A 24,867-nucleotide genomic window follows, 5' to 3' on the forward strand; every position below is an offset into this window, starting at 1 on the left:
GATAAAAAGATGAAAATGCAAGTATTTTAGCACAGTTAAGTTAATTGCGGATGCAAGTAAAAGTCAGTCTGTTTTCTGAACGCTGTAGCTTTGTCTCCTGAGTTCTTACCCTCCTAGCTGGCGCTGTATGTTGTCTGGATGTCCTTTGCTTTCATAACTGCAGCTCAGATGAGTCTTTCTCTCTCTGTTTGAGCCGTAGACAGGACAGCATGGGCGTTTCCGGGATCGCAAACCCAGGGGCCTAAAATACCCAGGGGCAGCAGCGTTCACAAATTGTGCGGTGAGCGAGTTTAACAGCCTCTCCGTTCAAGAGCCGAGACGCTGTGCCAAAGTTACATGAGGGGTGAGAGAAAGGGGAGGAACTACGAGAAGGGAAAAAAAACGCAAATGTGAGAGACAGGGAAAGAAATGAGATGAGAAAAGGTCACTGCCGACTCTCATGTAAACACCAGCAAAGGATTTACAGTGTGGCAAGAAACCTCTCGTCGCGGAAAAGACACAAAGAGACTCCGGCCCAGGAGCAAAAAAAAGACCAAAACGAGGAGACATTCCAGGAAAAGACGGACCTCCCCTCCTCTCCCAACTGGAAAAGCAGTGTTATAATGGAGTACAGGCTTCCTGGCTGCTGTCAACTTGGGAATGGTCTGGGATGAGAAAAGGGAGGTTGCGGATCTCAGAAACGAGCCGTGAATGGGTTTCTTTCACACTGTCTTGCTCACGTTTTGAGCGTATACGTCTCTTTTTGTTCTTTATTTACACTTTCTGGAAGACGACAACACGTAAAAGGTTTTTTAAAAACACATTTTTACTTTAATAATTTCGCATATTTCCAAGTTGAATGGAATATTTATCGGGAAATAACAAGGGGAGGTGCTTGATTTCATCCAAAGTGGGTGTGAAAAGTAGGCTGTGATGTCACTGCCCCGCCCACACAGATTTGCTTACATCAGCAAAAGAGAAAAGTCATTGCTGAGGTTTATTTTGCCAAACTATTGTCTGTGAACCTATGGTGGTTCAGGCAGGAACTGGAAAGGGTTTGTGAGTTGATGAAAAGCTAAAATTATTAGTATTAGTATTTTGTTTACATGCATTGCATGTGGCCGACCGATTAACCAACATCAGATAACAGTTCTGTGTATGGATGCACGATATATCGGCCGATATATGTTTGTTTTTAATGTTATCATTATCGGCTTGATAAGAAATTCTGGCCGATATATTAAAGCCGATAAATAATGTATTATTTCCTTCAGCTGAGACTCTTCAGATGCTTCAACATGATGGTTTTAAATTGCTTGAAATATGATTGGAATCACTTCAAAAAATGGAAAATACAGTTCAGCACAACATGTGCAGCGCGAGTCTGTAATATCGGCTACATAAAATTATAATGAGAACATTATAATCGTGTGCTTGAGACATGATGAGACTTGTTTTTGTAATCAGGCTCTCAAAAATTATATCAAATTTGGATTTAGATTTATCGGCCAATATATCGGTTATCGGCTTCCAAACAAAAAAAAATTACCGGTTATCGGCCAAAATTTTCATATCGTTGCATCCCTAGTAGTGCTGTGAATGTGTTGTTAAAATTCTGAAATATTAACTTAAAATCTGCTTTAAATTAATATTTAGGTGAAAATAGTTCAAATAAAAGGATTGGGAATCCCCGCTTTAGATTCGTGCACTGCGTAATCAACATTTACACCGAAAGCTTTCATGTTGTCCTCAAATTAGATCCCTTAATGTGACGGAAAATGAATAAAAATAAAACCTGCAAAACTTAGCCTACTTGTGTCTTCTTCCTCCTCTTCTCATTTGCCCTTTTCAAACATGGCCGCCACTCTGGCAGAACGCGCACGTGCAACAGCGCGCACACACACGCTCATACATGCACATGCTAAAACACTGTCAACGGTAAAGAACAGAAAACTGAACGGCGGCTCTGCACTGAAAACCGCATTTCCTTGCAACAGCATGGATCTTACCCTCCCTTCGCGCGTTTACTCTCCTCTTCTTCCCTCCCCCTCTCCTCTCCTCTCACAACTCACGCACAGAGACACGAAACGAGGCGCGGCGTTGGAAATGCACTGGCTGACAGCGAAGGACAGCTGCTCTCTCTCGCTAGCTCTTCCCTTCCCCCACAGCTCGCCACACACACACACACACACTCTTACACCGCTAAGAGACAGAGCGAGCACACGCGGACGGGAGGGAGAGAAGATGGAGAAAAACAGGAGGGAGGGGAGAGGCAGCCATGAAAGGGCTTTGTTTCGCATTTCTCTGATGGCTTTTGCAGGCCTCGCCACCGGCTTGACACAATAGCAAGATTCAAATTCTTCTTCATTTGAGGGCAAATTCAAAAGATCAGAATATATGCCAATTTGGTTAAGTAATTTCAAATTAAATGAAAACAATGACAATGTAGCATTGAAGTAGGGATGGGAATTGATTCTGATTCCCAATTCTGGTGTCTTGATTTAGTACTTTTTAATGAGCAATCTTCATATTAATTAGCATTAGGCTATTTATTTTGTGCATCCCTTTAAATCAGAGTCATCAAGAGTCATTCCATCGTGAATCTGCACTGGTAGTGTTTTTTTATTTAATTTTTTGCATGTATGAATTGTGAACAGAACTGAACATCATGAAAATCATTCAGTAACTGTTTTAAAAAAAAAAAAAAATAAGTACAACTTGATTTAGATTGTGAAAAGTAGGAATGACCAGCAATGCCAAAATTGAAATAAAATAAAAATACTAATAATAATTCTATTTTGTCTATATATATATATATATATATATATATATATATATATATATATATATATATATATATTAGGGATGGGACTTTTTGTCGACAAAACGACCGACATTCGACACATGCTCCACTCGACAAAAAAAATAGAGTGCAGTGTGGAGAAAAAATCTCTGGTAGCCGAGGCACTCCTTAGTTAAAATGTCTTTATTAAAGAAATGACATGTCCTAAACGGACAACTTTAAAATGCCCACGCGTAGCGGCATGGGGCCTTCTTCAGGGCCCCAAAAAATAGAAAGTGAGAGTGAGAGAAAAAAAATAGAGTGTCGACATGTCGAGGGGGCGGGGCTTGTGGGATTTCCAAATTGCATTTTTTTTTTTTTTGGCTTTTAATTTATTACATTTCCTATTCAAATACACATCATAAAGTGGCACTTTTCCCATAATGAAATAAAACATTTTAAATAAAACAATCAATTTTTTCTAAATGGAATCGCCACTTGACCGTTGACCCCACTTCTCCCGGAAAGACGCGCGCGCGCACTCGTAGACCAGAGCAAGATAGCGAAAGCAGTACGCCATCAAAGCGCTGTGTGCTCGGGTTTTGGAAGTCAATGTCACCAAAGAAGTGTGTTTTTGTATGCCAGGGCAAGACAACCCTGCACAGATTCCCAAAGAACCCAGCGTTAAGTGGACCAGTGGATGGAGTTTGTTTTTTCAGAGCATCAACGGAGCTGTGTAAGACTGTTTGTTCCCTGCATTTTGACAATGATTGTTTTATAAACAAAGCCCAGATCGACGGATTTGCAGATCGTCTAATGCGGATCGAGCAGTCACAATGATAAAGGTTCGCGATCGCATTCGGTGAGTAAACTGCTTAAAAAAAATGTCTCTGTGTGTTGTTAGCTCGGTTTTTTTTTTTTTTTTGTTAGCTCGGTTAGCACAGCTATAGTACACGGCCCGCCTCCAGACGCTCGTTTTTTTGCGGAAAGACTCGGGACAGCCTATCTGTCTTTTATAAATATAATAAAATTAAAGACTCTTTGGAGATATGAAGGATGCAATACTACTCTATAGGTACTCAAGATTAACAGGAGATTGAGTGAAAATGAGCATTTCACCCCCCTTTAAAAAAAGAAAGAAAAGAAAGGCCGACAATCCGACAAAAAGTCGACACATGGTCCTCGACAGTCGATTTCCCAAATCCCGTGTCGTTCCCATCCCTAATATATATATATATATATATATACACACCACTTAAAATCAATTGTTTTAAATGGCTAAAGTGAATTTAGGCATCACTGCCTGAACTGGTTCTGAATAAGAATAGGCTAGTTCTTAATTCCCAACCCAACCTTACATACATACTATGTATGAATAATAGTAATAGCGATGGTTGCCTTAGCAAACACTGCTTAATTATAAAGAAAAAAGATGACTTGACTGTCAGAGTTAATGGCTGAATCAAAAAGCAGAGAGAGAGAGAGAGAGAGAGAGAGAGAGAGAGAGAGAGAGAGAGAGAGAGAGAGAGAGAGAGAGAGAGAGAGAGAGAGAGAGAGAGAGAGAGAGAGGCCATCACGATTGAACGGTTCCCACCTCCCCATCTTTATCTCCCGCTGGATTTATTGGTGAGGATGTAGCAATTACGCACCAGGCAAACCAAGCAACCCAATGTGAATTTTTCAAAGGAAGACACTCTAACATCGAGAGAGAGAAGAGAGAGATTGTGCTGAACGCCATCGCATAACGATAAATGGGAATCTAATCCCGTTTTTTGGCATGTCAGCCGGGATTACACCAAAACCATAGCCTTCGGAACCAACGAAAGCCTTCTCCATATGGAAATAGCCTCGGGGAACATTTCCTCCAAATAATGAAAGGAGTGTTAAGAGGGAGAAAAAATAACCCGGGTATTTACTAGCACAAGATCAACCCTCTGACAGGGAGAAAAAGAGAAACTATAAATCAATCCGTGTTCCTGTCAGCATCCCTTAAAACGGAGCTCGGCGTGCCAGAGCGAGTGGGCTGACGGATCGGTACCGTGGCACTTCTGCCGACGAGGTTTAAAATAAGCACACAGCACATCACGCTAATCATAACGCATCGAGCGTTTACACCAAAGCTGGTGTGTTTTGATAAGGTTCTAGGAAACAAAAACAGCTGCCAAGAGCAGCTCGAAGAAAAGCTTAATGCGTCTCCCGGGATTATGAATGCGCACTCTCGAAAGCTTAAGACCTGTAGGGATGGGTCTATAAAAAAAAAAAAAAAAAGAGTCACCTTTACGGCAACAATACTTAAAGCAAACAACCAGCAAAAAAAAAGCTCATATGTTTAACAACATTCCTAAGTTAAAATCCTTAAATTAATTACAAGCGGAACTAATCCATCTACTGCCAAAAGAAACATAGCGGAGCAATACAATCGCGTGGTTTAACCAGATTACATTTCTTGAAGAGAATTTGACTGGGTGCTTGCTTGGCTGTACAAAAACCTTGCACAAAAATCTGAGGCACTGTTATGAGATTAATTCCATAGTGTAAACTAGGACTGAAAAAAAAAAATATCGATTTCTCGATTTTAATCGTTTCTCATTTTTACGAACCGATATTGATTCTTAAATCCCAAGAATCGATTAGTCATCCTGTTTTCAGTTGATGAATGAATGGAACATTGTAGCGCATCCCATCCAATAAATCTCAATAATCTTTGTGCTTTGTTACTATTGATATGAGAATACGAAATTCAAACACATAAATACCAGTTTGTCACTGTGGCGTGAGATCGCTCTGGCTCAGCTCTAGAGAAGCACATGATCTTCTCTTCCGCCTTAATAACACCAGTTACAGCGCGAAATAAACATGAATGAGCATCTGAAAGTGTGTTAAAGATAGAGTACAACTTATCGAAATCCGTATCATGTGACATGGAGTCGCTCAATCAGTGTTTCAACCGTGGAAAGACGTCAGTAAAACAGCTTGTAAACAATGTCATGTAACGTCACATTTACCTCAGAAAAACCATATCCAGTGGCCATAAACTCGTCAGTCAGCGAGAGAAATTAACTCTAGAGAGGAGCATTCTGTTAAATATATGCACCATATTACATATTCATTATCATTTTTAATATTCTTCCATTTTTAATGCATGTTTGAATAAATCTGGCAGGTTTGCAGTTTAAATCTGCAAATCTGACAGCCACCATTTAAATGTTTATATTTCATATAACTTTATTATTATAAAAATAAATAAAAGTGTATTTTAAGTGTTTGTATACAAATCAGTTAATTTTTACCTTCAATATTATAGTAGGCTAATGAAGCCTATAGGCTACAACTGACTCCCATAGTTTACAGCATTAGTGAAGAGATTTGTTTGCCTTGAGAAAATTTGCCATGTATTGCACCTGATATCCAAAATCAATATTGAATCAAAATCGAATCGAATTGTGAAATTTGTTAACATTAAATATTGAAGCAAACTCCTCTTTCAGGTGGCTTTTCTGAACCGATGATACCATCATGTGCAGACAAAAGCGTTGCCTCACACCCAGCTCTTTAAATCTGGATTATCTTGAGATGGTTTATTCACTGGCCGTCTAACAAATCCACTGAGCTGTAGTCTACAATGGCAGCTAATTCCCCACTTGAGCCAATAACACTGGCCAGCAAGGGTGTGAACCCACGGTCGGCCTGTTTTCGACTCGAGCGAACCTCCAGATGTTGGAAAACACAGTTTATGGGCAGAAAAGATCCCAATATTAAACATTTGCACACACGACATAACCCTCAGAAAGGATTTCCTGGATCGCCATCCGATGGAGCAATAAACTTAGCAACTCGCGTCAGTCAGAGTTACGACGTGCGCTCTGATCTCGCCGTTGGGCCAAACTCACAGTGCGTGATGTGCGGTCTCATAGCGTTTGCCTCTATATTTAGGGTCAGAAATGCAGACTGCTGAATCAACACGGCTATAACGGATGACGGCATGAGCTGCGGACCAGCAAATGGTTTCAGTGTCAACGGTGGTCATGTGTTCTTTACACCGTGTTCAATGTAAAACGGCATTCACAACTCACTTAACATGAGGCGCTTCTGAATGAAACTGGATATTCATTGAGAATATCTCGTAACAACGCTGAAACACGGGCAACTAAAGCACAAAGACTTAACAACATTAATCTTGATAATTATACTGATAACCGATAAATGTTAGAATTTTAATTCTATACTATTTTGTCTAAAATAATACATAAAATACTAAAATGGAAAATCAATGGTTTATAAATGCTAATTTATTATTATTAACGTTTAAAAAATGAAAGATTAATAACTAAGGCAGCATTATATGACGGCAAAGATAACAAAAAATAACAAAAAAAAGAGGAAATTAAAATTCACAGTTAATTATCCAATATTGGTCAGTAGGCTAGGCTACAATATCAACCAATATTATAATACTTGAAATATTATATAGGCTAAATAAAAAAATAAAAAAATCTATATAGCACTGATAAAATGTGCATCCCCAGTTGAAATATTACAAGGAGGGGGCATTAAAAAAAAAGAAAACACACTCATTTTAAAACCGAACTAAAGCCAAAAGTCTAAAATAGATTTAAATGACTAAATCATCTCCTCGAAATATGAAGTACAACAAATAAGTAACCTTTAGCATCACAAAAGAGTGATTCTGATGAGCAGGGTCGGGGTATTGTCAGCACATTATAGATATCAAAAGCTGATTTAGTCCACGACTGGAAGTGCCTTATTAAAGAAGGTCACTCTCGTCAAATAACCCCAGAGATGGGTTAAATTAGCCCGTGTTATTCTCAGGGCGATAACGACTGCGAGTGCAGTATTAGTGTATTTGCTAGCGCTCCTGCATTCCTGCACGATCGTGCGAGATGGGAAAACCACCCCTGTCTGCCATCGAACGGCTCGAGCCCATAACGCCCCACCCGCATCATGGGATGAGGAAATGTGAAACCACTTTCGAGACGGTTAAAAAGCCGGTCTGGTCCCCTCCCTGACACTCGATAACATCCCCTCCTCACACCTCGAGATCTAGCTGTTCAGAGGCATGAGGAAGAGGTATTTCATGTTTTGTTTGAGCTGTTGTCGTTCCTCCCCCCAAGGCCCCAAGTGAACCCCCAGTGCTTGTTTAAGGAATGTACCAGAAGACAATAGTGGCAGTCAGAGGAAGCCATGAATGGAGGCCATTGGTTGCAAAGCACTACAGTGCCAACAGAAAGGTTTCTACCAGGGACAAAGCTTAGAATGGCTTTTCTAACCTCCAGAACAGAATCAAGCAAGAAAAATACCCTTGAGACTACATCAAAAACATTTCAATTAAACCAGAATTGCAAGCATGTAAACATCATTACTTAGCTAACGCAATGCAAGTATACGGCACCATTGTTAACTGTTCTTGGACAAAAAAAAGCAGGAATAGATTGACGTAATTACTTAGGAGTTATTGCTTTCTTTAGTAGCTAGCATGTTTACTGTAAATATGCTAAATAATTCAACTAACACTCAAGGTAGATTCACATCTTCACATTTTATCTTAAAGATTAAAATTATAAGAGAATGAGTCACACTAATGACCACCATAAACCCCGTTTTCTTTACACAGTATGGGAATGTTTTAAATGTTTTATAGTAAATCATCTTACTAAAATCGGCTAATGCAACAGGCTTGAAAAAACAACAACATAAAAACAAGCCTTAAAAAAAAAAATCTTTCACCCTCATCAAGTCAAAACACTAAAATCTTTCAAGGACATTACAAACAGATCTCCATGAATTCTTTCTAAAGAAAACCCCTTGTTGCTCCTTCCAGTAGCCTATATTTGGTTGCCTGTCACAATTGAAAGCAAGCAAGGGGTCCAAGTGTTACATTTCAATGGCTCCCCTGGGGCCCACTAGGTAGGGAACACAATGCTGCAACTACTGACTGAGTCACTCGCAAAGAATTTCTCATATCTGTTGTAAGCAGATACGCTAGTCGATCCTCTCAGTTTGTAATGCACAGGCCAGGCTTCATAGTTGCACAACTAAAAGCAATGCAATACGTTTTCTGAATTTAATGACTACGAAGATTTCAGATAAACACCATCCCATTCATGCATTAGTCTGCAATGGCCTTTGAAGGGTTTGCAAAAGAAAAGTTATGCCAAACTCTACATTCTTCTAAGAACAATCTGTCGAGGCATGGATTCTTGTTTTGACACGAGAGATCAAGCTACACACTAGACCAGCTGCCAAACTCCTTATGAACTAGGAGGCCGATAATTGAGTGGAATTAATAATTGAGAAAACCCCTACAATCAGCCAACAACTCAAATCAAACAAGACTGAGCAACATCAGATAGAGAAATAGCATGTAAATATTAGAAGATATCTGACACTTAACCTGAGTTTCTACATTTGTTACCTAGCAAGAGAAAGGCTTAACCCGTTCGCAAGATGGTTATTTGGTTAACAACAATTGGTAAGATCAACTTATTAGCATTAAAGCTGTTAAATTCTTGTATTCAAGGTGGATGGTCATATTCTTGTACCTCTGGTTATCTGGCCGCTGTCCTAAATCTCTTTTGGCAGCTCTATGCATTACTAATTGGAGATTGAGTCCGCTGAGCCAAGCATGTCAGTTTTCCTCTTTTTAAATTGGACTAGTGCCAAAAGGAAATGCAGTGAGCAGGTTGGCACACCAGTGTATGTCAGTTACCACTAACTCTCTGGTTCATTTCTAAACAGTCGGAACAAGCGTTAGCTTTCAACCTCTACTGTGTTACACAATCACCATTTATAATACTCAACCAGATGCTTAATAAATGGAAACATTAAACCGTCCAAACTAACACCAGACAGACTAATGCAAACTTCAGATGCTTTCCCGTTGATAGAGCAATGAAAACACCAGTGCACTCACCTTCTCACTTTTTACTTTCTTCATGCTCCTGCAGTCATTATTTTCCACTTCTTCTGGTTCGCTCTTGATAGCCAAAGGTGTGACTATTCCACTGGTATCAAGGGTAATATTCCCTAGTTGATCGGCACCACCAAGGTCCGAATTCTGCGTCCCCTCAAATGGGGTATTGCGTGCCTGGCCTAAAGGCATAACCTGGGCCGATGGGTCCTTTTCCAAGGGCACGTTCCCAACTTGCACCCCTTCGTTTTTCTCCTTCTTGCTTTTCCCAGAACCGTCCTTGTCCTTTTTTCCACTCTGACCATTACGGGAGGCCTTGTTACTTTTATCGGAGCCTTTCCCAGAAGGTAAGGTCGTGGAACCGCTTCCCGCGGTTGGCCCAGTGCCCTCGTTTTGAGTCCGTCCCTGGGCGTCCTTCTTGCCCCCATCAGGGGTTGAGGACTTGCTACTGTCCTTGGAATTCTTGCTACGCTTAGCTTTGGATTTGCTGTCCTTGATCGGTGGAGGAGGCACCGGGTTAATGAACTTAATGTTGTCAGGCAATGCCGCTACGGCGCTCGAGGCAGCAGCCATCCCGTCCCCGTCCTTGGTGCCAGACATCTCAAGCTTGTCTTTCTCTAAGTCGGCGTCGAGGTCAATAATCAGGTTTCCTACACCAATATCCCACTCATCCCCGCTGTCGTAAGTGTCCACCGCATTCGAGTCCACACCTTTCCCGCCTGCAGTGCCACTACTGAGGGACATCTTAGTGCCAGCGGCCCAAGCGTGCCACAGGGAGGTCTGACCTTCTCAGACGACTGAGCCGGTCGGGAAGCACATTTACAAATGCCTCAGGGTCCTGATGGTTTCCCCTTCCCAGTAACCCACATTGTTGCCCTGGGGGAAGAAGAAAAAAACAATGAGAAAATATGTAAGAAATTAGGAAATGTAGTAAAATACAATGTTTTAATACCATTTGACAGGACACTGCTCTCATGAAACAGGTTTAGTAATGTCGACTTTACATTTTCCATATATAAAAAGGCTTTGCAAGCTGTACCACTCCACATGAATTATGTAAGAAATTGTAAGTCGCTTTGGATAAAAGCGTTAGCTAAATGATTAAATGTAAATGTAATTACAAATACATGCTAAGGAACTATTTCAAACTCAGGACTCAAGATAAAGCTGATTCATAGTCATGGTCACCATCAGTGCACACTCAATCTGTGCTCAGAAAACAGACGTTGCATCACAACACATGGAAACACTTCACTACATCATTGACAGGTTTACATCAAGGACTCAAACATGCCACTGGTTTGGAGACTACACAGCATTGCTATTAATTTCCTGACAAGTGAACATTAAATATATTAGGGTGTGCAAAACTACATATTTTTAAAACCAACTACCCATGGGATGTCTAAATGACTAGTTGGTCTATTAAGGCAGCCCACTATAATTAGGCAGTTGTGGAGTAACAGTGATATATTCCAACACCAATTAGGTTATTCACACAGGACACTTCTTGTGTTTAAAACCAGCTGGACGGTTTTTAGAAATCAAGTTGAACTCATTTTAACTTGATGGGTCATCGATATAGCTTGAATGCAAACCAATGCCATGCAGAAGTTGAAAACAATTCTGAGGCTGAAATACATGCTAACATGATGGAGCTGAAGTTGACAGTGCATTGTTAATTTTAACGGTTACAAGAGCTACTCAGCCTGCAGACTTAACCCTAAAGGTTAACCACAGTGTCAAAATATTACATTTAAATATTCAAAACAAGGTAAGCATCAGATGTCCATGCCAGCTGGACTAAGCACAACAGATTGGACCAGAACCTAAAAGGTCTTAAATCAGTTTTTTTTATTTTTTATTAAAGACATGCTGCAAAAAGTCTTGCTAAAAACAAACAAATACCCAAATTGTGTGGGATTTTTTTTTTTTTTTGTACAAAATCATGTTTTTTCTTATTTTGCAAATATTTTGGTGGCTGCCAAACCGAATCTTTCTCCCGCCAAAGATTTATTTGATAATTTGATGTGACCATGTACCTGCCGTTCTGCAGTACTGGTTCCCGCTGATAGCCATCTGCTTTGAAGAAACGCTCCCGTGAGTGTTTGTGCTCTGTGAAGAGCATCAAAGGCATCATTTACAACATATTTTTGCAGCATTGATCTTTGTAGCCAATCACAGACATAGGCCTATCTGTTAAGCGTGTGAACGGAATGGCCAATCAGATGTGTTTAAAAGAGTTTTTGTTCAGCACAAGTTTTTCACGCTTGTGAATCCTTTCATTACAATCAACAAAGTATAAACACGATGTCAATAAGAGATTCACTGCACAGCGTAGAGAGCTTCATTGATTATCACACGGGTTTTCACAAGTGTGCAGCTTAGTGTACCTTACGTTGAAATTGACAACTTCTGTGATTATAATGGCAGCGATCTTTGCTCTCTTTCTGTATGCAATTATATTTTTCATGCTGCTATCTACACTGCAAAGTTTCTGGATTGACAACTGTATTTAAATGCGTGATTGACAGTGATAACTAGGCTATAGCAATGGACATCTCATACTGTATGTCAAATTATCTTAAGTCTTGTAGTGTAAATGCAAAATAATAGACCTGCCACTTTCTCTATATATTGTGTAACTTTGTTTTTCATTTTATTACAAACTTTTCAAATCAGTCAACCAGTGATTTTTTACATCTAAATTTACAGATTTTTAAATATAAAATAGGCCTTTTTACATCTAAATTTACAGATTTTTTTATTTAAAAAAGGCCTTTTTACATCTAAATTTACAGATTTTTTTATATAAAAAAGGCCTTTTTACATCTAAATTTACAGATTTTTTTAATATAAAATAGGCCTTTTTACATCTAAATTTACAGACTTTTTAATATAAAACAGGCCTTTTTACATCTAAATTTACAGACTTTTTAATATAAAACAGGCCTTTTTACATCTAAATTTACAGATTTTTAAATATAAAATAGGCCTTTTTACATCTAAATTTACAGATTTTTTCATATAAAAAAGGCCTTTTTACATCTAAATGTACAGATTTTTAAATATAAATTAGGCCTTTTTACATCTAAATTTACAGATTTTTAAATATAAAATAGCTCTAAGAACTTTGTTGTATGACCTGTCCAGACAGTGATTATTTTCTTATTTAATGCATAAAAAGGATAAGTTTATATTACAAACCATTTTCTGCATTTATTTGGCTCGATAAAGCTGAACAGGATCAAGATATCACACATAAATAGTCAAAACAAAAGTAAACGTCAAACATTCATCAATATGCAGTTTACAAATTATTCACTACTATAATCTTTTTTTCTGTGGACATGAATCACACAATTAACACTTTGCAAATGCCACTGATCTTTAGGACCTTTAAATAAGAAACAGAAAACCCTTTTAAATGTCAAAGATGCCCATGATCTATTTTCCATTAGAGATTCTCAAGAATACTAATCAATCCATCAAGCACAGCCAGAGATGTAGCTCTGCAGAAAAGCTCTACATTCATTCAGTCTTGAACGGCACTAGAACAGACAGGCAGTGATTAAAGGTCAAAGTCATTGCCCATAATACTCGAAACAATTCACATAAAAAGACAGTTCGAACCACAAACTGGTTTAACTGCAGTACTGCAGTTTGGCGGTTGTCTAATAAAACTAAGCGCTACTTAAGTTGAAAAGGATGAGTCCAGCTTTGAGCTGCATCTTAAATAGCCGAGGAGACAGATGGTAGAATGAGAGGACACTAATCAGTGGTTTGCTGTAATCCGTCGGTCCACCAGGGAACATGGAGCGTGTCCTGCAGGAAGCTTTCCAAACGTCTGCTGTTGGAACCCAAGATAAGACCAGCTTCCACTATCACAGTCATTCATCAGTCTCCTGTGTTTCTCACTTTGAAGAGCTTTGAGGGAGAACTTTTTAGATTTAGCATTTTAGATTATTTAAGGGTTATCCCACTGGATGTTCAAATGTTTTCCACTACTCGAGTTTGATGTTTTAGAGTCAACTAGAAAACAACATATTTTGACTTCCATAAGAGTGGAACTGATGCTTTTAAAATACACTGCAAAAAAAATGCTTTTCTTACTCAGTATTTTTGTCTGCTTTCCAGTCCAAATATCTAAAAATTCTTAAATCAAGATGCATTTACTAGATAAGTAAAATTAGATAAGATATTATGTCTTGTTTTCCAGGGGAATTAATCAAAATGAAGTGAGTTTTTGCTTAAACCAAGCAAAATTATCTGTCCATGGGCTAAGAAAAATGATCTTAATTAAACAAGATTATTTTTCTTACCCCATGGACAGATAATTTTGCTTGTTTTAAGCAAAAACTCACTTCATTTTGATTAATTCCCCCTGAAAACAAGACATGTCTTATTGCATTTTACTACTTTAGTAAATGCATCTTGATTTAAGAATTTTTTTAACATTTGGACTGGAAACCAGACAAAAATACTAAGTAAGAAAAGCATTTTTTGCAGTGTAGGGATGCACCGATATAAAAATTGTGGCTGATAACGATAATTCTTTATATTTCAAAACCGATAACCGATATATTGGCCGATAAATCTAAATCCAATTTGTTTTTTTATAATTTTGGAGTGCCTGATTACAAAAACAAGTCTCATCATTAAAAGCCATGTCCCAAACACACAATTATAATGTTCTCATTATAATTTTATGTAGCCGATATGACAGACTTGCTGCACGTTTGCACTGAACTGTATTTTCCTTTTTTGAAGTGATTCCAATCATATTTCAAGCAATTCAAAACCATCATGTTGAACAGTGCGCATCTGAAGTGTCTCAGCTGAAGGAAATAATACACTATTTATCGGCTTTAATACATCGGCCAAATTTTCTTATCGGGCCGATAACGAAAACACCAAAACTGATCATATATCGGCCGATACCGATATGGTAGCCGATATATCGCGCATCCCTATTTTAAAACATTTATCTGCTTGTTTGAGTGGCCAAACATGTCAACTTCTAACTCAATGATGTGAGTTTTGGCTGGGAATTTTGAGATATAGGTCATTTATTTTAGCAAGAACGTTTAGTTCTGCTTGGGGCACTGAATAAAGAACATCTCCTTAAAAAAAAAAGTCCTTATGGAATTGTCAATCATTTATAATCTTAAACCTGAAAATAGAAGCATCCATGATATAAATGGAAATAAAACCAGGAGGTGTACAATCTACTTTCCTGCAGTTAAAATGTGTAATTAGTCACTAGTTAAAACACGTATGGCAGTGAGCCGTGAGTGTAACTTGCCTAGGGTTCTTGATGTTGCCAATAAAAAGCTTTACAAAACTCATTCATATCCCAACATGGCTGATGATGCAAGCCACTTTCACTGTTCTCACACACAACCTAATTAGGAACCGAATGATGAAACGGTGCTATCGCTGTAAAAGGGGGTAAAAAAAGAAACCTTTTGTCTGTTCTCCGTTCAAACACTGAAGGCAAAAAGACAAAGCTTTTGATTTGAGCCAGACAAGGACGTGCCGCACATGCACAAGTTTAGCTTTTTTATGGCGTATGATGGATAATCAATCAATATGCCTGTAGAGAAGCTGTTTATTGAGTATAATTCAATTGTGCTTCTCTCCATCTTTGGCAAGAATCGCTAAAGGTAAAGCAAACACCTGTGTTGGAGCGACTCTGGAACAGGTTGTCCTTTTCATTGCCCCAAAACTCAGGTACTGGTGCCCTTCCAGGGGCCGTAAATAACAGCGCTAAACTAATTTAGCTTTCCCTGCCACATGCCAGCGAGCAGCGGGAGCGCTCGGGGGAGGCGAGCCGTCTTTTCCATGCTCCCAACCCCACCCGACACGACACGGGCCTAATTAACACAGGCATCCACTGCGGACGCCTCGGCTTGATGGAAAAACGTGAGCTGAAACTCAAACGGGCACTTGTGCAGACGCCTCGCCGAGATGACAGAACCGAGGATCAATACCTGTCTCGCCCTTGTTTGATGATGAAAAACAGATAAAAAGAGCGAATACAATCGGGGATGGGATGAAGAAAAACAACAACAAGACAACAAAGATGAAACATAAAATCAAGAGTCGTTACTCAGGAGAACCCTCTGACCTGATTGAAAAGCACTCAGTGCCAGAACGGCCTCTGAGTTTTTAATTCCCTCCCGGCAATTGAGTAATTGAGATTCTCTTATAAAAAAAAAGGTTTCAAAGGCTGCTGGAACGGCAGAGAACCTGACAGGCTCTTCGTCAGTGTAAATCACAGCTCTTTCTGAAGAGCACAGGCTCAGTTGAAAGGGAGGGAAGCACTTCCCGTGGTTAGATTACACACTGCATCAGATGAAAGCACCGCCAACTGCGTTTTCATCTTCCCCTCTTGGAATTCTCCCTCGCCTTCTTGTCTTCTCCTTTCGAGTCGAGAGATCTGTAAGAAGACAAGTGTAGGATTTGATCTCAGAGATGACGGCAAGACGGCCCGTCCTCTCTCTCTGTTCTTATTAGGCCCGATCGGTAGTTTCCCAAATGGCCAACAAGCTAGTCCTGCCAACCTCATAACTCCACCATTAGCCAAATCAAACACAGGCCAACCGTGTTAGCGCCCGCGAAGGGAACATTTGATCCAACCCAGAAGAGAACAGCTGTCCAGGGCCGGTCTGGAGGAGTTGGGTTGCTTCGTTCAACCACACAGTAAAGAGGTTGAAACACTATCTGCACTTGACCTACTGCACTGCCCTCAATGCTAACACACAACGAGCGATCCATCCAACTAATCGCACCATCAAACACAAAGGCAAGGCTTGCAACAAATTAATTAGGGATAATCTGTTGAATCTGGACGTCGAAGATCTGAAAAATGAAGTTCATTACGACGCACCTTGGGTTCACCGGCGTCAGAATGAACGCAGAAATATCTCTGCTCCAACATTTAATACTGCATTACATTCGTCTTCCCTCTCAGCATGTAAATGAAGCTCGGTCTTAAATGTAAATTGAGGATAACACTGAGTGTACACCACATCTTTGATATTCTTTCCAATAAGAACCGCCAAATGTTAAGGTGATAAGACTGTTTGAGGATGGTTCTTGATTGCTCCCATGCTATAAGTGATAACAAATCACTCTGGTGATACTATTTACATATTACTGAAATCGGAAGGAATTGCCTCTAATGATAAATAAGCTCTTTTAAGGGAAGGATCATATTTAAATGTATATATTGGAGTGGAAGTTGGATCAGACTATAATTCCTTACACTGTGGTTAATGCGCACGAGCCTCACAAGAACATATAACTAAAAAAAAATAAAAAAAAGTTTCATGGCAAAGCTGTGACCAAACACTTCACATTTTATATATTAAAGATCGTTTTTCAAAATTATATATATATTTTTAGTATAGAGAAATAACATAATAAAAAGCTAAGATCTGCTGCATTATCAAAACGCTAAATCATAACTAAGACACATGTAGCATTTAATGTCTTAATGCCACCAGATGTTAGAGTCGTTAAGCACCACCTCAACCTATAAATATTTTTCCAGCTCTGCCAAACACAGCCAAGCCAAATACTCAATTACAGGGGCAGGAAAGGGGGCTTCTTAACGAGCTATTTCTAAGAGTCCGCCCGCGGGCCCGAGCACTCATTCCACACTAGCTGCCACACCGAGGGTCCACCGTGTAATTGGATTGTGTGCTTGAACTGCTGACTGAAATAGAAAAGTGCAGGAAGCTTCAGGTGATGGGAATCAAGCATCCTGCGGGGTCAGCCAGACTCCATCTCAGCAAAATGTCAGGAGCAGCGTCCGGTCTGGAAGCACAGCAGGACTTCAATTTGTGGCTGTACGTGATGTACCGTTCTGCATTGCCCATGAGAAGTCTGTTTGGGGGCAACCGTCTGCCAGGTCGTCGATTACGGTAAGTCAAGTGTACATAGACGTGCCCCGAAGACCCTGCAAGCAACAGACCTTTTGCTTGGGCCGCAACTGTGCGGTTCTCCAATCAGAAGCTCTTTTTGAAGCTTTATCCACACTAGGGATGTGATGGTGAGGAAATTTCCCACCGGTTAATCGACATGTGATAATACCAGTATCATCAGGGGGGAATGACATCTTTTGCAGCTTGCTTTTAAAGGTCCTTTCACACTGGACGCGATTTTGATGCACGAATAATTCGCGCGATGGTTTTATTTTTTTTTATCAGCTGTGTAATGAGTGCTTAAAACGGCTTCGATGTCGATTTTTTGTTACTTTTGCGGCGACAAAAGGCTTCAGCCAATCACACACTACAAGGACAACGATACAAGGACACACAATGTGTGGCGTAGCATTGCCAACCAACTCGGTTATCACGACTGTGAGTGTGTTGTGTGATAGTTTTAGTCGTTGTATAGTCCTGTGCTGTGTAGGCTAGCAGGCTAAACTACATTCGGGATAGAAAGCTAACACTATTATCATCAAAGATAGAGACAGAGACCGTGTTTACTTTGAACATGTAACAAAATGTAGTGAGACTATTTAGGGCTGCTTTAAGTATACTATACTATACATTCTTTGTGTGATATCTACAGTTTCTACAGTATCTACAGTCGAATGATTTTAACTTGTTACTTTGTGTGTTACATGTAATGTGTACTGACATTACAGAACGCACTGTGTTTAGTTGAAGACGCAAAAAAACTGTGGAGAAAAAGGAGAGAGGAAAAGGAAACTAAGAGTGCACATTAGCATACTCCCCTTCAAACTCTCTGTTCTTTAAGATTGGGTGCACCCAAAACCTTCTTTTCTGTCTTTTAAAGAAATTGAAAAGCTCGTCTTCACTGGATGATGATGATGATGATGATGAAGTGTCCATGTTTTCTCAGTTGTCGGCGCGAAAGTTTTGGAATGTTGAAGCTCTGAACGTCACAGACGTCACAAATTCACGTTGCGGCTGATGTGAATGGATTTGACGCGAACTATTCGCTATTCTATTCGTTTCGCGCCCGGTGTGAAAGGGCCTTAAGGCCTGTTCACACCGGGACGAATTTCGCGCGCGATATTCGCCGACGTTTAACGCCTCGTGACTAAACAAAGGGCGCCAATGTGAGTGTGCACACCGGCGCGAAAAACGGCACGCGTAAAAGCGTCATTTTTTTAAAAAACGCCTCGGGTTCGTTTTTTTGGTTTGACGCGCCGCGTCAAAAACTATCCGACCAATGAGATTGGCGCTTTTGCTCACGTGTCTGGAGCTTCTGAAGTTACAGTAAAACACAACTTGGGGGCGCTCAAACACAAACGGTCTTGCCGTGCACACGTACGTAACGGCGAAGAAGATATACACCAAGTAGCGTCTACACTGCCGGGAAGAAATAAGACGAGGAAGATGCAAGGCAAGATGAGTGTAGAGCTGCTGGTCTCGTTGGTGTCGGAACATAAAGAACTATATGACAAACGCGACAGCGACTACAAAAATCTTGATAAAAGAGAATTGTTATGGAGTGGTTTCTGTTTTACATTAAGCGCCATCTAATGTCAGGGAATGAATTTGCATGTTCACTCGGCTCATCGTCAGCGAAAATCGCTTGGGTGTGAACACAAAAAACGCATTGAAAAACGCTGGCGAATAACGCGCGCCGATATTCGTCCCGGTGTGTAGGGCCCTTTAAATCGCTAATTCCAAAGGGAAAGTAAAATGCGCACAGGCATTCATAGCGGTGCGAGCAAAGCGAGCGTTTTCAATCAATTCCCATGGAAGCTTCCGTAGGAATGAACTGTGCACATTTAACTTTCGCACCAATTCGGGTGTGGCGATTCCTTGGATGGTGGGTTCATTATTATTCTTAATGAAAAACAACAAAAGAGTACAATGACAAACTTGCTTAAATAGGCGCTTTTATATTTCGCTTTGAAACCAATTCTTCCCCCTTTGTCTTGTCAGTCAAGACAGACAGGTTCAGTTTTTAATTGTAGTGTCTGTTCTCTAATTGAACTAAATGATTTTTATTACTATAAAAAAGCAAAACGACAGTAACACCGACTATCGCAGCAAGTGCAATCTACACACATTTGAAAAAAAGAGAACAAAATTCTCTACATTTTGGCCGTCCATCGACACTGAGGGATGGCTCTTATGTTTAGTCACTCTGCATCTTCTCAATTAGCTTTAATTACGTTTAACGCATGCACCGTAAGATGACTTTAGCTTTTTCCAACGTTTAGCTAAAGCGTGGACAAGAAACACTACTGTGGGCAGAGTGGGTTTTGAAAAGAAAATGCAGTTTTCAAATGCATAGCCTAAGAAGCCAGTCAGAGAGCAAACTTTGATGATGATGCTCAAAGATAAGAACGGCAAAGGTGAAAAAGAAATATTTCTGCCTCCTTTCATCTCAATTCCCCTGCGTGTCAATAAAGCAGGCCAGACGGTTCACTCCAAACGCTCCAGTGTGAACAGTAACTGATTTGGCACCCCGGATGACAGGTCCCGCAGAACATGAAATCTCTGGAAGAGAGCGGGAGAGTTTACAGCATTCATGTCACAGATAATTTCCAGCCTATTCACAGAGAGGACAGAAATACTGTTCGCAGTGCACACAGAGTACCCGGGCTGAGAAGGCTGACAAGATCCCAGATGGATTGAACAGGCTTGCTGGCGGAGGAAGATCATGGTGCTACTATTCACATGGATGGCTTCCTGGCCAATTAAACCAAGGGATTTCTCATCCAAGTCAAATTCAAGTACAGTGCACCCAAACTTTGTGCCATCACTCTTGACTTTCCTCTATCGAACACAAAAGGAGAATCTCTGACAAATGTTCACGCTGCTCTTTTCCTTACAAGCAGTACGCTCGTCTCTGAAAATGACAAAACAATGGCTATGTTTACATGCCACCAAATAATCCATTAGTAATTGGATTGACGGCTCAACCGCCTTAAAGGCTAATTTATACTTCTGCGTCGGGTGCGCACAGTAGGTACCATACGCTGTACCCGTCACCATACCCTGACGTGCAAAAATCACATCGCGACGACTCGGACCGCAAGATCTGTGATTGGTCGGCTTGGTAGCATCGCATTTCCGGCGAGTTCTTCTGCACCGCCCGCCATTTTTAAATTCAGAAGTTCGGTGAAAGTTCAGTGGATAACATGGAAATGGACCAAGTGACCGAGCGATTGGTTAAAGAGGTGCGGAAATACAGCCTTGTATGACTCGTCTTTAGCAGAATACAAAGACTGCCAGACGGCAGAGAATTCGTGGAGAGAGATCTCCTCCAACGTTCCTCAAAACAGCCGCGAGGAATCTAAACACAGTGGAACATTAAAACCCACCCTCGCCAACTAGCGTTTCGGCGGTGTAACTGCAGAGCAACACAGACATAACGCAGACGTATAAATGCTCACGACGGCGTCGCCTACGACGTACACTACGGCGTACACTCGACGCAGAAGTATAAATTGTCCTTTAGTGATCCGATTGAGCTCGATCCACATGTGGTTTATTCCTTTTCTAATCCGATCGAGAGGACATGTAAACACTTGATTGGATTGGACTGCGCATGTGCAATGTAAAAAAAAAAAAAAATAGCGTCATGCCATGACACGCGGAACGAGCTGTTGAATAAAGTGTCATAAATGAGTGTCATATGTTCTTTGTCTCCAAATTATGACAAGAAATGGATAAATATTAAGTGTGCCCTTTAAAACAAATAAAGAACCAATGTAGGAGAATGATTATTATGCGTAAAACGCAGGAAAACTCAAAATAAATTCCGATTTGAAGCTTGTGACATAAACACGCACATCAACCCGGTCACTTGTTTAACGTTCATGTAAATAATACATTCAGATTCATCAATCGGAATGAATTCAGTCCGATTGAAACAAAAGTTGTGCATGTAAACATAGCCAATGACTTTCCGAAGTCTAATCCAAAACACTCCTACGAGTCTGCCATAGACTTATGCTGCCTTCACGTGCTATGGAAAAGATGATATTTTCCACTTGTGAACTGGTATTTACCAGTGTGTTGTGTTCAAGTGCTTTTGTTGTCGTAATGTAGTACCCGCAAGGTCTGTGTCAGTAGAGTATCTTTTTTATCTTTACAAAAAAATAAAAAAAATAAAAAAATAACAAAAATACATAAATGTGGTGCTTTCTGATGATTAAACCATAATTAATCATTTTAAAAAAATAAACCATGACATAAAATGATTAAATATGAACCAAGGAAATTGCGGCGAAGTTGAAAATTGAGTGTTAACGCATTATATTACAATCGTTAATGACACAACATTGTATAGGCTACAAAAACTATCCGCTAACAGCATTCACGACTCTTGCGTTGCTCTCCGCCATTTTGAAAAGGTCAAAGGTTATCTCATCTCGGCAACTCGTGCATCAAAATATTCTACGAGTTGCCCAGTGGAAAATACCACATGAGGGGGTGTTCATGTGCATTTTCCATGTCGGCTTTTGGTATTTACCATAATTACCATAGCACGTGAAGGCACCATTAGAGAACAAGACAAGGTGAAGTGTACAAACGCGTGGGAAGCTAAAGTGTGCAATAAACATGTGACAACGGTCTATTGAAATTGGAAACGTAAAACAATGATTATTTATGCCAAAGACGCCTCCTTTGGCAAAGTTTACTACCAAGTGCTTACTGTAGGCGTCACATTTTTATTTCAGAGACAAACTGTTGCGCGCCGTTGGTTAAAACCTGATAATGTCCACAAAAAAACACCATTGCTGGCTAACAACATTAAGCTACGGAATGAAAAGTGTTGCCAATAAACTAACAACACTTGAAACAACTTTGTTGTGGTAGCGGTTCATACAAACACGTTTAACACGTTCATCTTTCATTGCGTGCAAACAGTGACAACACAGAGTTAATCTGAAGTCATGTGTAGGTCCTAATTTGAAGTAATTTGAGAACGGTGTCAAGTGCCACAGTTGATACAAAGGTAATTGCTGCAGAAGAACCTTAAGCGAAGAGAAGCCATTTGTTGCCCGTGTAAGAGCACCAGAGGCCTAAAGACAACATACAGACAGAAAACTACACCAAACACGGCAGGTCTGACTCGTTTTTTCCAATCAGTCTTTGGTTTCTGAACACACAATCAATCAATTAAGTGCTTAAACAGGATCAGCTCAGCTCTTCAGGTTCAGACACTTTTGCTCTCAGCTACTTTCTAAGGATAATTCACTGTAAAATCTCACGGTAATTTACCTAAGTAACTACCCCGCTCACCCCAAATGTACATTCATGCTAGGATGAGTCAGGATGGTGGATTGGTGAGGACGACTTGTTTATCTAGTGGCTTATAACAGTCTGTATATTACATTACGTTTTTATTAAATGTTACTCATCTAATTCTTTCTCTCGATTCCCTTGTGTAAATGTGAATGTTTGCAAGTACTTGGAGCTTCAGGAAACCATATCAAATTCCTTGTGTATTACACTATTAGCACAGTGCTGTAAATGGGTTGAATTTAGAAATGCAACATTTTTGAGAGTTTTTCAGGATGAGGCTATTCGTGTTAGTCTTCATATTCATGCTCATATTCAATTCTTTAAAGGAGCACAATCGCTACCACCCAAAAAACGCTGACCCATTTCGCTAACTTTTAAAGCCAATTACTCTAATCTAAAGGGCCTACTGGTCTAACTTTACAAGACCGACTAGTTGTTTAGACAATTCACCAACTGGTAGATTTGAAAAATATGCAGTTTTGCATATGCCTAGCAGTTATTATAAGGAAGCAATTGGGATTTGCCATGTGGGTCACGCCCAGTGTGGGGGCTGGGATATGGAGTTGGGTTCAGATGTGGTTTCCAGAAGAATCTTAGGCACACAAAATCAGCACAAAACCAAAACCACAACAGACTGCCATCTGTTTTGATTAGGAGAATGTGTTATTTGTGCAGGCTTTTCAGTCACGCATGTTCGAGAGCTGAAATACAGCATGGGATACGATGGGCATTTGAGCTAAGAATGAGGAAGAAACCTGGGGAAAAAAAAATACAAAATCTTCTGTTTGCATTCTGTAAATTACAGCAACTATAGAAAAGGGCAAAAATACAAGTTTTTTTTTAACACCTTCAGCTCCTACTCAACAAATTTGCTTTCAAAACACGCCTATGCAAAGCCACAATATGGGCGGCAGCTGTGTGTTCAATTGTGTTTGTCCAACCCAATAAATTTATGACAAACACATGCTACAACTGAGGCCAAGGTTCCCCCCAAGCAATTTCAAGCCCTCCAACACAACAATCACAAGCCGAAACCCATTCCAAGCTTCTCTCGTCATGCCTTCAAAAATAAAACTCTCCAAAATCACAGGGGAACCTCCGAAAAGTGAGTTCTGAGGAACACGAGCACCGGCTCCAAGGGTTTCAGCGCTGCGGGTGCTTCGGAGCGTTGCCTTTACAAGGCCATGTTTAATTCATGCCGTGGCTAAAACGAGCACTTGAAGGAAAAGCACATGAAAAGAAAGTGAGCATTTTCCTGTACATTTCAGTGGAAACGAATGGGACAAATAGCACAAAAAAAATGGGTAACATGAATGCAGATTTCAAATCTAGCTAAACGTAAATTACACTGAAAAAAAATTATTCGTTGAATTTAATCCATTTTTTTATGGTAAGTGGTTGCATTCAATTGATTTTATCTACATTGAAACAAATGCATTAAGTTGAACTAAAATTGATTAAGTCCAACTTAATGCATTTGTTTAAATATAGATCAAATAAATTTGCTACACATTGCAATGCAGGTTTTTGGTCAAAGTGAGGCATGATTTGGATGAATCTCACTGTCATTTTTCACCCCTAAATTGATAGAAAAAAAAGATATTGCATAAAGAAAATTTAGTTTATATTTAAGACGATTCCAGTTTTTGACATTATTTTCATGCACATTTTCTTGGCCGATGTCCGATATTTTGTTGTTTAAGTGTGAAAAGGCGACGCAGATTTTTGCAGATTGCGATTTTCTTTGAAAAAACTATAATTAACATCATATACAAACAAAAATCTACCTTTCTTCAATGCAACATTTTATTTTCATCAAAAACAAGTAGCCTATAAAGTAGGGCTGCACGATTTGGGGAAAATGTCATATTGCGATAATTGAGGTCAATATTGCGATTACGATTGCGATATGCGATATAATAAACAAA

At 39.8% G+C, this 24,867-nt stretch overlaps 1 protein-coding gene across 5 annotated transcripts in view; it reads right to left on the reverse strand.

Moving 5' to 3' along the window:
* znf609a (zinc finger protein 609a) overlaps nt 1-24,867 on the reverse strand; it is a 119,428-nt gene that overhangs the window by 64,974 nt on the left and 29,587 nt on the right. For 2 of the 5 annotated variants that reach the window (XM_084397796.1, XM_084397798.1), the window contains exon 2: nt 9,693-10,565. In XM_084397796.1, the coding sequence (XP_084253922.1) occupies nt 9,693-10,433 (741 nt within the window). In that variant the 5' untranslated portion in view covers nt 10,434-10,565. Of the gene's footprint in view, nt 1-109; nt 2,144-9,692; nt 10,566-11,731; nt 11,805-24,867 lie in introns of those variants that run through there. The other 3 variants (XM_084397797.1, XM_084397802.1, XM_084397801.1) reach the window with 3 other exon arrangements.

The sequence above is a fragment of the Rutilus rutilus genome, assembly GCF_951802725.1.
Source record: "Rutilus rutilus genome assembly, chromosome: 23".
NCBI classification, from domain to species: Eukaryota; Metazoa; Chordata; class Actinopteri; order Cypriniformes; family Leuciscidae; genus Rutilus; species Rutilus rutilus.